Here is a 12,879-nt window from a genome sequence, read left to right on the forward strand (position 1 = left end):
GTTGAGAATTTATTTCACACCATTTTATAATATAGACTACTCAGTGCCTCTGAAAAAATAATTGACAGTCAAATTGCACTTCTATCCTTAATTTTTATTGGTTCATTTTTTTTATATAGATGAGGATCTTGGATCCAAGATTTTAATCTAGTTTGCTAGCCGAAATTCTTTTACAAGAAGGCACTGGCTGAATGTTTTTATCTTTGATGGTTGCAGCTGATATTCACTCTTTCTTCAGCAAATCTAAGATGATCCACGTAATTCTTTTTCGAGTCAACCTTTTGCGAGCTTACACGTGTTTTACTTTTAAGTTCAGCATGATGTTTGTTTATTTTTTTTCCTTTTTTTTACTTGTTTTTTTTTTTGGGGGTTAAAAAATGTAATCATTGGTTATTTGAAAATGTACGTTACATGTTAACTCTACGACTAAAGATCTTCATCCAAATTGTACAAAATGGAAAAACAAATATTTGAAAAGAAAGAAAGACATGGAATGCAAGATATTTTTGTTTGCTGGATTTTGAATACAACAAAAGGGTCTATTTAGAAACTTTCTTTGCAATTCTCCGTTTCCTGAGGGGTTTTCTGCTGTTAATGGAAATTTATTTTCATTAAACTCGAATACTGGATTTTATTAATTTAACAAAACAAAGTTACTTGGTCTTATTGGAGGAGCTCATTGATTATTGATTAGTTTGTTCAATTAAAAATATCATCATAATAATTGTTGTTGGTACTTAATGCACTCTGTTTTTGAGAATCAAGTCAGAACACAGGTGCTGTTATAATAATTTCTCGCTTCTGCACCCATGTCAAAGGTTGAATGTGTCATTTTTTATAAATATTGATATGTTCTATAAAATCATTTTTCTATGATATATTATTTTGATTATGTATAAGTATCCTCTTATTAAAGACAATACATAATCAGACATTAAATGTGAGCATTTCTCACAATAAATATTCAAACATTGGGTCATTAAGTTGTGAGGGATTAGTTTTTTTTTTTTTTGGCTAAATCCAATCTCGATAATTTCCATGATATATTATATGTTACGAAGAATGGTTAGAAGGATCATTCTTGAATATTGTTGATGGTCTGCTAGCACGATCCTGAAATTTTGTATTCGTAAAGTTCACATTTGTCTATTAATATTTTATACACAATATGTCTACATAGATATTAGATATATATTCACGCGTTTCAATAATTCAACGATTTTATAAGGAAGAACTAGAATAAAAAAATTGAATTAAATTGTTTTAAAAAAATCAAGAAATGCGGATGAAAGATCTTTTGATGAATTGACTAAACTTATCAAACATATTATCACTTTCAATAGTTCAGTATTCTTTTTCCCTGAATTGAAATGCTCAAAAATCAACGTCCAATCCTACCAGTAGTTCACTAAACTTTACATCCACTCAACAGGTTCAAGAGTTGTTTCCATTCTTGTCCTGCATCATCTCTTCTAAAGATGACACATTCATGTGCATTATTTTTCTCATCAGATTAACTGATTTAACTGATTTCGTTAACTCTTACCCCTTGCAAAGATGAAATCAACTGTATTTAGTAATGTTTGCTTATATATCGAACAAAATTGAAGTCCATTTGTGGTAAGGTCCCATGAAAGTTAAATCAAGCCAAGCTAAAAGAAAGTGCTTCTACTTCAGTGCCACAGGAGTCACATATAAACATTTCTGGCAGCAATGGTTGGATGATACAGAGAAGTTCTTTCTTTTTTTTTCCTTTCTTTTTTCTTTTTTTAAGAAAAAGAGGAGGGCACCTACAAATTTTATTAACAAACCCTCACTTATGGTGAAGGAATACCATGGCTACATAATCAATAAAAATAACTACATCAGAGTCAAAGAAATCAATACCAGTTAAAAACTACAAAGCCTATTACTTTTTAGAAAAAATACATAAAAAAGATGTCAATGAAATGTACGAAGAAGGAGAAAGAGAATATATGAAAGTAAAATTAAAATACAAATAAGCACAAACAAAGAGAGAGAGAGACTCGCTACTACAAAAAATGCAAATATGAGCACCCATTTCAAAGCATTTTCGTGAAAAGGGCTTCAAAATATATCCAAGAAAACATTTAATAGAGCTTATTAAAATATATTTTTTAGAATATTAACCTATAGCGCTTAATTAAAAAAACACTCCTATACTTTAACATTCTACAACTATTATCTATAAATGGGGTTGTAATTGTGAAGCCTGTCTTCAATAACAGTTTCTCCAATTCACCCAAGTAGTCTCACAACTCCCATAGTATTATTAGAAGCTTGGAATTGCATTCTATTTCCTTAATTGCTTCTGCCAATCATATCTGTTACCTGAAGTTTCCTTCACTAAATTTTTACATATGCACTGAAAAATATATCAAGGCATAACCCACTGTCCCATTTTAGTAACTCTAGTGAATTAAGTTGCTCACATGTTTTGAAATTTTAATGAGTAATAAGGTGAGAGATTTTAGGCGAAGACATGATATAAAAGGAGTATGCTTCCTCACCTAATTTATTCTGTGATTTATTTCACCCTACACTTGTAATTCATCCATCCATCCATCCATTCATTCATCTGAGAAATTTCCTTCTTTGAGCCTTTGATCTATTTTCAGGGGAAAAATTGATCGGACTTTTTGTTAGAAAATGGGGAAGTTCAGAGAATTTCTAAGCATATAGGATTAATACAGAGGAAATACGACCTTTTCAAGCATGACAATCAGTGTTCATATGCTGCTCTAAGAAACTGCAGATTGGAGCTTCAGGAATATTGCTGTACCAAAAACACAAAACATTAGAAGATCTTAATAATTTTGCAATAATTTGGACGAATGATAATAGCTAAAAAAGCAAAAACAAAATTCAGCCTTTACTTTTTACCCGCAACAATGAAATAGCCTGAATATATCTATTTAGCTCAGGTCATAAAATATACAGTAAAAAAATTATTTATATATCTATTTGTACGTAGACTTAATTACTAATCAAAGTATAACACGTTATTTTTCTTTTAAAGTTCACCAATTCTTTTGATAGAAATTTAGAAAATGTAGAAGAACAACTACCCCTCTATGCTTATGTATACAAAATTTAGATAATATAAAAAAAAGTCAAAATTAAAAGTATGAATATGGGAAGACAACAAATTCAAAGTTCAAACTAGAAGCAATTGCCATTATGAATGCCCAAGTGTTGAACAAGTGATAATAAAGTTGATTGTCGGATATGTTAAAAAAAAATTAAGTATTGAAGGATATCTATTTTGGTAGGAAAAACTTACTCCCTCCTTTAAAAATAATGACATTTTTAACTGAGTCTCATCTTTATAAAGTAATTACTTATCTTAAAGCTAACATCATTTTTTTTCATATGTACCTTTATTTAATATAGTGTTTCACTTCAAAATAAATGTAAATTAATTTATTTATTAAGGGTATTTTTAGAAAAAGTATAATGATTAGACCTTAAAATATAAAAATATTTTATATTTTTGAACATGTATAACCCTTCAAAAAATATCTTATATTTTTTAATGAAGGGAGTATATACTTACCCTTATATATTTAAAGTACTTGTTTTTATTAAATCTAAGACATTGTAGGTACTTTATATCTCATTTATTTTATAACAAACTTTTGTTATTAATATTAATAATACATTAAAATTCATTTATTTTGATTTTGTTGTATACATTGAGTATATAAGATTAAGTACCTAAATCTTGTCCTATTTTCATTTTGGTCACCACATTAGTAAGGGATATATGGTCTGATTTTTTTGGCAAATATGAAAGCTGAATCTAATGATGTAAACAAAGCAAGAGAATATAAATTGTTATTCATATCTGTAAATTGATTAACATAAATCACTACAGATTTAATCATGTGACAACATCTAAGAAATGTCTCAGCAAAATACGAGTACTTTGTATCGGTATACTTCAATGAGGACAAAAACACGCAGAAGGTATTTTAAAAATTATAAAATATTTAGACATGACTTTTTTAAGAAATGGAAAGACAGAAAGTACAAGGAATTGCTAATTATTAAGCATGTGGCATTAATACAGAGGAAGAAGTGCGTACCTTTTCCAACATAAGCAGTGTTAATAATTGATGTTCTGCTCCCAAGAAACTTGAGATTGTAGCTTTAGGATAACGTCTACCCAAAGAAGAATCCACGGGATATGTTGAGTGAGCATGCAATAATATAACTTAATTTGATGAATAATAATAATAACTGAAGAACAAAAACAAAATTATCAATTATAAAATCATTAATATTGTATACATATGTGGGAGTAGTAATAAAGTGGATGAATTAAGCACCTTTGCGCAGAATGAGAGTCAAGCTCTGCGTATGGTGACATGAGGGATAACAGCAATTTTTGGCCAATCTGGTCCTGTCTCTTCCTGTCTCTTTTTTGACACTTCTCCTCGGGCAATGGACAATTATCAATAGGTAAATGAGAAAGGGATGGAGGGAAGTTGCTGTCTTCAAAACTCATGTTCGGACAGTCTCAAAAAGATAAGGAAGTGAGAGAATTGAGGCGGAGAAGAGCCCTGTAGTTTAATCTTCTCGAGTTGCCACAACCTGAGAATGAAAGAGACTCGACGTTGGATGGCAGCAAGCCCTCCTCAGGGAAGGACTGATCTCCATCTTCAAACTCACCATCACTAAATGAAATTTCTTTCAACTTATAATCAGACACATGCAAACGCCAAGACGCAAAGTGTATGAAGCATGCAAGACGTGGTAGGGTGCAAAGCATGCCTGCTCGCCGTATTACTTCCCTCCATGTGGCCACATCTTTTACTACAATCTTCCTACACCCCTTTAACCATATACCTTCCATGCAAGAGGACTTGGGAAGTGTTGTCTCCAAGTTATCACACCCAAGTATGTATAACTTTTTTAACCATGGAAGGTGTGGAGGTAGAGACTTTGTCAGTCTTGGACAACCCCATATACAAAGCTCTTGAAGGCATGGGAAACTCTTATCTTCTTCACAAATCTTCCATTCCTTCCAGTCCATCATATCATGAAATGTTAAATGTGAAAGGCAACGAAATGGGTTGTTAGAGGATCCATTTTTCCCATAAAACTCTTCGCTTATCACCTTTATTCCATCAAATCTATAAATCTCAAGTTTCTCCAGGGAAGATAGTTGCCCAAGTGGCGGTAAGTTCACACAGTTGGTACAATTCGACAGAGATAAAGAAACTAAATTGGGTAAAAAGTGTGAACCACCCGGCCAGTTTGGAAATTTGGTACCTCTGTAACCTTCAATAACGAGCTCTTTTAAAGTATTATTTGGTTCAAACCCTTCTAATACGTGTTCTTGATATTCTACTACTTCAAGACTGTAATCATACTGTCTATAATTCAAAATTAATTTATCCAAATGCTTTTCTTTCAAATGGCCTCTCTCAAACTTGTGGGTTCATTAATGATCTCCATATTAGAGATGGTTAGAGAACCATTAAATGGTTCAAGGCACCTAGTTCTTTCAAACCAGACCCTCCTTTCTTTGCCGAGAAAAAATGATTTACTGTCTGGAGACGATTCAACTTTCCATATTCTTGGGCATCTTTTTTATGTCATAACAACTATCCAAATCAAGATGACGCAAGTTGATGAGCTTGTAGAAATGTGATGGGAACCCAGTCATGTGACAACCTCTTAATTTCAATGTTTGTAAATTAACCAACAAGCACATTGATTTTGGCAATTTTTCAATTGACGTCTCAAAAAGATCTGGATAATGCAAGTGTTTCAAATTGCTAAATCATCCCCCAACTTTTTGAAAGTTTGACACCCCTCCAAAGATAACTCCCGTATGTACTTGAGATGAGAAAGTCTATATATTATGTCATACTTGGAGATGGAATTTTCATGCAATAGGATAAAACTACGTAATTGGTGGCATTTGAAAACTTTCTCAAAATTTTCATTTGCTTTGCCTATACATGAAAAGTAGCGAGCCTCAGTTGAAATTTCTTGTGCCCGATCAATCTCTAGTTGCACACTAAACTTCCCCATCACAGACTTCGCTAGATCATTCAAAAGATCATGCATCACGAAGCAATTGCCATTCTTTTTTGATAACCTAGATTCTAGGTCATTGAAAATTTCATTGCCAACTTCTTCAAAGCTTTTACTTGTGTGAGGGGAATGTAACAAACCTTCAGCCATCCATAGTTGAATAAGAACATCCTTTTCTATCAAGTGATCTTTCGGAAAGAGGGAACAAAATGCAAAGCAACGCTTGAGATTAGAAGGTAAATAATGGTAGCTCAACCTTAAAGATGGGATTATATTACTCTCATCCTCTGATAAGGACCAAATATCACTCTTCAAAATTGCATCCCAATATTGAGGAGCTAGTTTTGTGCCCAACAAGCTTCCCAATGTTTTTATGGCCAAAGGCGATCCTCCACGCTTGTTAATGATTCTTCTACCAATTGATTCAAGTCCTGGATCAACATATTGGTCACTAGATGCATGTTTTGCAAATAACTTCCAAGGATATTCATTTTGCAATGGCTCCAAAAAATGAATATCTGTGCACCGCATGACTTTCGCCACCCCTTGTTCACGTGCTGTTATGAGAAATTTACTTCCTGGAGCTCCATAGTTGAAAGGAGTTCGAAAGGCCTCCCAAATGGCATGATTCTTGTTCCATACATCATCAAGAACCACAAAAAATTTCTTATCCTTTAACATTTCCTGTAGTTTACGTTGATGTGGATCTAAATCATCTGATTTTTCAAGTTCAATTGAACAATCAAGTACTTTAAGAATCGCTTTTGTTGCGTGAACAAGATCAAACTCTTTAGAAATACACGCCCAAGCTCTGTAGTGAAATCCATCTATCATCCTTTTGTCTTCATAAACAAGCCGCGCCAGAGTGGTCTTACCCATTCCACCCATACTTGCAATGGCAATCACGTCCATTGGGGATTGAGTCTTGCCCTTGTTGCGCGACAGTAAAACTTGACTAGTTTCTCTTTATCAGCATCTCTACCAAATATATCAGCTTCATTTATCAAAGACGATTCTGGCAATCTCTGGCAAACTCTCCTATTCGCTCCCCCTTGAGTGAGTGCGCTAGAGCCAACCTTCAACCCTAGGTCATCCCTCTGTTTTGCTAAGAGTTCTAGGTAGTCGACAAGTTTCCGGATCCTTTGTTCGATATCTTTTTCAAAGGATTTCACATTGGAAGTTAAGCGGTTGCGTAGTTTACCTGTGTGGGGGTGAAGTTCAAGTTTCAGTTGCCGTCGAGAGGCCTTTGTTGCAATCTCAAGCAACAGGTCCTCAGCCTGGAACACAACGCCTCTGAGCTCATCAAGCCAGTTCTTCACATTAGGGTCTGCGTATTGCCTCTCCTCAGCATCTTCCATGACTTTGTTGAGACTGTTAAAGGTCGTCTTTAGTTTTTTCAGCGGGAAGTTATCCTGGAGATTTCTGACACGGAGAAAGTCAAGAATATCACCAGAAGCCAATCTATTGAGAACCGCCTCGATGGCAGCGGTGAGAAGTGCTCCGGAAACCAACTCAGCCATGGCTTAACTACGTAAAACTTAGCACAAGCAAGTATTGAGCAGCAACGGAGGACGAAAACCGGGAAGAGATGGATGAAGAAAGTGAGATTCGTTGGTTTAAGGGTCGCTTCTTTGTTGATTGGTTGTTGGGAATTACTGATCCGAAATTGAAATCAGAGATAATGTTTGTGCGATGCATATTGATTTCTTTTCCACAAAGACTTTTCATAATTCCGTGCTGCTACCTGCCAGCTACTATATTCTTGTTTTCACATTCTCATTCTCATATGGACGAGGATGGATAATTTTGATTCTAGCATATTATTACTTTTAACCCAAGTGAAGTGACTCCTGTGATTAGTGTTTTTTTTTTTTTTTTGAAGTGCCCATTCGAGTTACTACAGTTGGAGTCACGCATGTTTAATAATTTCTCTAATTTGTTAGATAGGGTTAATTTTCTGTGGGCCAGCTCATGTTTTATCTTGAACAAGGAAATATTTTGATATATTTTATCTTGTAATAAAATATACGCGCATGGGTGCCTATATATCTGGGTTATATAAATGAAAAATGCGGATCCAATTAATAATGTCTCTATATTTAATTAATAAAAGCTTTTCATTAACATGATATGATATGAGACATATTCAGACCAAAATACTGATTGAGTTTATCTTATTCTAACCCTTTTCTAAATCTAATAATTTCACAAGTATTAATTTTTTTTTTTTGGCCTATATTGTTATTCACTCTTGTCTTTTTAACATGACCCGCCCTATTAAAATTGTAATATGGAAAAATGGAAGAAAAAGGTTGAAGCAGGGATGCTGCTATTCTGCTAGATGCTTTTGCTCTCCTAGATGTAGCCTGTAGGGGATTCGCATCTCCCTAATGAATGCATCTCCTAGATGCTACTATTCTGCTAAGTTGGAAAGCATACCTCCTTGGGGAAGAGATTCCATTCCTGGACAGCAAGATAAAGACAAGAAATGAAGAGGTGGAAACACATCTGAGGAGCTCCATATGGGCGTGTCTTTTATTGTAATGTTCTTACAATTATTTAAATATAGCCTTTTCATGGAAGAGGACTTGGGAAGTGTAGTCTCCAAATTTCCACATGCCACAATGTCTAATGTTTCTAAATAAGGAATGTGTTGAGGCAGAGACTTTGTCAGTCTAGGACAATCACATATATAAAGCTCTTAAAGGCAAGAGAAACTCTCATCTTGATGACTTATATTCTATTCTTCCCCATCCAACATCTCATCAGAACTTAAATATGAAAGGCAACAAAATGGGGCACTGGAGGAGCCATTCCCGTAAAATTCTTCACCTATCACCTTTATTCCATCAAATCCTTTAATGACAAGTTTCTGGAGGGAAGGTAGTTGCCCAAATAGTGGTAATTGCTCAAATTTGGCACACCTCAGCAAATATAAAGACACTAAATTGGCTAAATGTGAACCACCAACCCAATTTGGAAATTTGCCACCTATGTATCCATCAACAGTGAGCTCTTCTATAGCATGATTTGGCTCAAGTGCTTCCACTATAGACTCTTGATGTAGTGCCACTTCATGACAGCGCCAATACTGCAACATTAATGTATCTAAATGCTTTTCTTTCAATTTGGCCTCTCTTACTTCTGTAGTTTCATCTATGCACCCCACATTTGAGATGCTTCGTGAACCTGTTAAGTGGTCTAAGATACCCAATTCTTTTAATTTTGAACCTCCTTTCTCTGCCACAACAAATTTGTTCATTGTTCGGAGATGCTTTAATTTTCCTATATAATTTGGCATCTTTTCTATGTTAGAACCTACCAACTCAAAGTGACGCAAGTTGATGAGTTTGCAGAAATTTGATGGCAACTTTGTCAAGCAACGGCAATGAATTAATTTCAAAGTTTGTAAATTAATCAACAAGCACATTGAATTTGGTAATTTCTCATTTGAAGTCCAAGAAAGATCCAAATAATGCAAGTTCTTTAAATTGCTAATACCATTGGTCATGTTTTTGAGATTTTCATATCCCCTCAATGATAATTCCCGTAAGTACTTGAGATGACATAGCCTGGATACCATATAACCATTTATGCCAAAATTGAAGGAGAACAAGAGGCAACTATGTAACTAGTGGCATTTGAAAAATCTCTAAAGTTTCAAGATTTTCATTTTTGTTGCTTATATATGAAAAGTAGTGACTCTTTGGTGACATATCTTGTGCTTGATCAACCTCTAGCTGTGCACAAAACTCCCCCCTCACAGATTTCACTAAATCACTCAAAAGATCATCCCTAATGAAGCAATCATCACATTTCTTGTCAGCTTAAAAAAAGATCTACTCCCTCTAGTCTTATTTGTAAGTCATTTTTACCAATCTCACCAATACTAATATAACAACAGTATAAAGAATAATTACAAATGAAATTTTAAAACTAATCCTCGGATAGAAAACCAAAAAGTGATCCAAGCAATATAATATTATTTCCCAAGTAATTCTCTCTCATACTTTACAGAAAAGTTGATTAGTGACAGTAAAAAAAAAAGTCTATCAACTTTACTTACACTTACTGGCAGGAAGGTCGAAATGAATTGGGGGGAAAATTTTTTGGGAAAATACATCCTTCTAAAAAGGAGAGAAAAAGCAGACAAAACAAAAGAAACAAAAATGCATGAGACCACCAATTGCTTCAGCCTTTCACCATGAAAAATTGCTGCATGTCTTTTAATTTAAATGCTCCAGTTGAGGAAGACAGTGGGGACATCAACAACATTTTTTGGACTTAAATGCTCCTCCCATGTGTGAGAATGTCTACCTAAACAATAATCAAGGAGAAAAGCAACATGCAATCAATGAAGAAAAAAATGGCAAGGATATCTATCCTTATGAAACTTAGAATATCCGTATATAAAATTTAACTCTCTAGTATTTCTATTTAGTTCCTAATAATGGTTTCCTAAAGCACCATATCCCCATAATTTTTTAAATATAGTAGAAAGATAGAAAAAAATATATCACTTGTACCATATAGAAAAAACCAAAATATAGTAGACCCGAATGCAATGAAGTTGTAGTAGTATACGGCAAACAAAACTAACGATGCAGTGCCAATTTGCTTCTTATCCTTCCAGAGCAATGTATAAGCAACTGTAAAAAGCCAGTGACAGTAAATTTGCACATTGACTAAAATCTATAGAAGAATAAATGTACACCACAGATTAACTCACAACACCGACAAGTTACACAATTGAGCACATGAAGAAAACAATAATTGATACCACTAGCTAATTTAGATTGTAAACATACTATGAGGACATAACATGCATGTCTGAAAAAATAACATAATCTTCTTTAGAAAGGAGAACTTGTCTCTAGACAAATGACAAACCTTTGACTTGGTTTTCACCAAGAAAAAAGGGGAAAGAAAAATTTACAAAATGAAGCATGGGCTCACAACATTAATGTGGACAATTAAATCTTCATAACAATAGAACGTGACTAGCCAATGCACAATTTTCTTTTATTTGAATAAAGAATCCACCATAAAACTTAAAACCACATCTACACATTCAAACTTTGGTAGAGAATAGGGTTCATGGACAAGGGAGTTACCAGCGATCAGAAAAAGGGATGGTGAGCACACGTTGGAGACATAAGCCTTGAGGTTTAGCATAGCTCAGAATAAGAGGTGCATGCATGAAGCATTGCATGAAATCCATTTGATTGGGTCTTGAAAGCCTTGTCCCTTTGGATAGACCCAACAGAATTGAGTCTCCAAGAATTGGAGAAGCCAAACCATCAAGGGTTTTAGGAGTAGAGACGTCCAAGTCCCAAAACCCTGCTCCATCCATAACCCATCCTAGCTAGTTTCCTCATCTCTCTTATCTCCCAGAATAGAGCACTTCTGACCTTGCAGAACTTTGCCACCGCCAAGGGAAAGAGTGTGCTTAGCCTGTTTCCCTTCACATGGCTCTTTGCTTTATCACTATCGTCAATTTTCCAAAGTGTTAACTTGCAAACTATGAAGCATTGACACAAAACATCCATGTTGACAATTAAATCTTAATAAAAAAAAATATATAACATGACTAGGCGTATTTCATAAATAATCCACAATGTAAAATTTCTCTACATCCCTCAAACCACCCTTACCCAACCTCCTTTCAATCTTATATATGGGAGAACTACCAACTTGAACTTGAATCAATAAGAAAGCAAACATCTTGGATTAGAAACTAAAAGATACAGATTAAATAAATGTTAAGAACAATATCCCAAATGGCTTTTTAAATAAATTCAACATGCAATAACATGGCACAATATTATTCATGAAATATCTTAGACCAAAGTGACCATCACAGTCTCAAAGCTTCCAAAAGAATCCAATTAATAATTTTTTATTCAGTTCAAAAGATTCTTTAAATAAACTTGGATCAAGCCATGATTTGATATTTAGTTATGTAATGTACAGCAATATGGAGTGCACCTAACGCTAGCAAATACCACAGCAATCAAATAATCAAAATATTTAGTTATGCACACATAATTTGATATTTTATATAGAAAGTAGGGTGAACATAAATTTGAATAGACTTTTGAAATCTAATATCAATAAACTTTTGAAACAGAGACAAATATGGAAGGCAATATAATTGAATCACCAAGGCAGCAACCATGTAAAAGAAGGTTCTTATCAAATAAAGAATGTGTTGCTATTTGTAAGATTTTGTTACACTCAATCTGCCAAGGTAAATTGAGCAGTATCACAACAAGAGAGATAGCTTCAGCATACTCAGTTTCAATGAGAGTAATTCAATGCATTTGGCATCAAGTTAAGGAAATAGGGAATGCAACTCATAGAAAGACAAACAGGTGTGGAACAAAGGGACCTAATATGAACATGGAACAAGTCATGGCAATTCTTGTACAATAAAGAACTACTTAAGGTCTCTTGTAAGTATGCTAGCAGTTAACAAGACATCACTGATCAGACTTCAAAAAAAGGAGTTCCATGGCGCCACACAAGTGCAATCAAACCATATTTAAAGGAGTAAAACATGCTTGCTAAATTGAGGTGATGTTTGTCCATGCTAGAATAAGAAAGTATACCAAATGATCTAACTTTTCAATATATGTACAACATAATCCATATTGATGAAAAATGGTTTTACATGATAAAGAAATCACATACCTACTACTTGGCAATAGGGAAAAGCCACCACATCAAACATGTAAAAACAAGAATTATGTTAGTAAGGTTATATTCCTAGTTGCTGCGGCTAGGTCTAGATTTAATGCACAAGGCCTA

The 12,879-nt window shown here is 34.1% G+C and overlaps 2 protein-coding genes across 2 annotated transcripts; both read right to left on the bottom strand.

The window, feature by feature from the left end:
• Positions 1-5,799: 5,799 nt before the first annotated feature.
• On the bottom strand, positions 5,800-6,957 carry LOC129296395 (putative disease resistance RPP13-like protein 1). Its single transcript, XM_054935005.1, has one exon. It carries the CDS (start codon positions 6,955-6,957, stop codon positions 5,800-5,802), a length of 1,158 nt encoding a protein of 385 aa, XP_054790980.1.
• Positions 6,958-8,809: 1,852 nt separating this feature from the next.
• Positions 8,810-9,331, bottom strand: LOC129296396 (putative disease resistance protein At3g14460). Its single transcript, XM_054935006.1, has one exon. It carries the CDS (start codon positions 9,329-9,331, stop codon positions 8,810-8,812), a length of 522 nt encoding a protein of 173 aa, XP_054790981.1.
• Positions 9,332-12,879: the final 3,548 nt, after the last annotated feature.

This window comes from Prosopis cineraria, unplaced genomic scaffold (genome assembly GCF_029017545.1).
Source record: "Prosopis cineraria cultivar Desert tree isolate PC_DT_omini unplaced genomic scaffold, ASM2901754v1 PC322, whole genome shotgun sequence".
Classification (NCBI taxonomy): Eukaryota; Viridiplantae; Streptophyta; class Magnoliopsida; order Fabales; family Fabaceae; genus Prosopis; species Prosopis cineraria.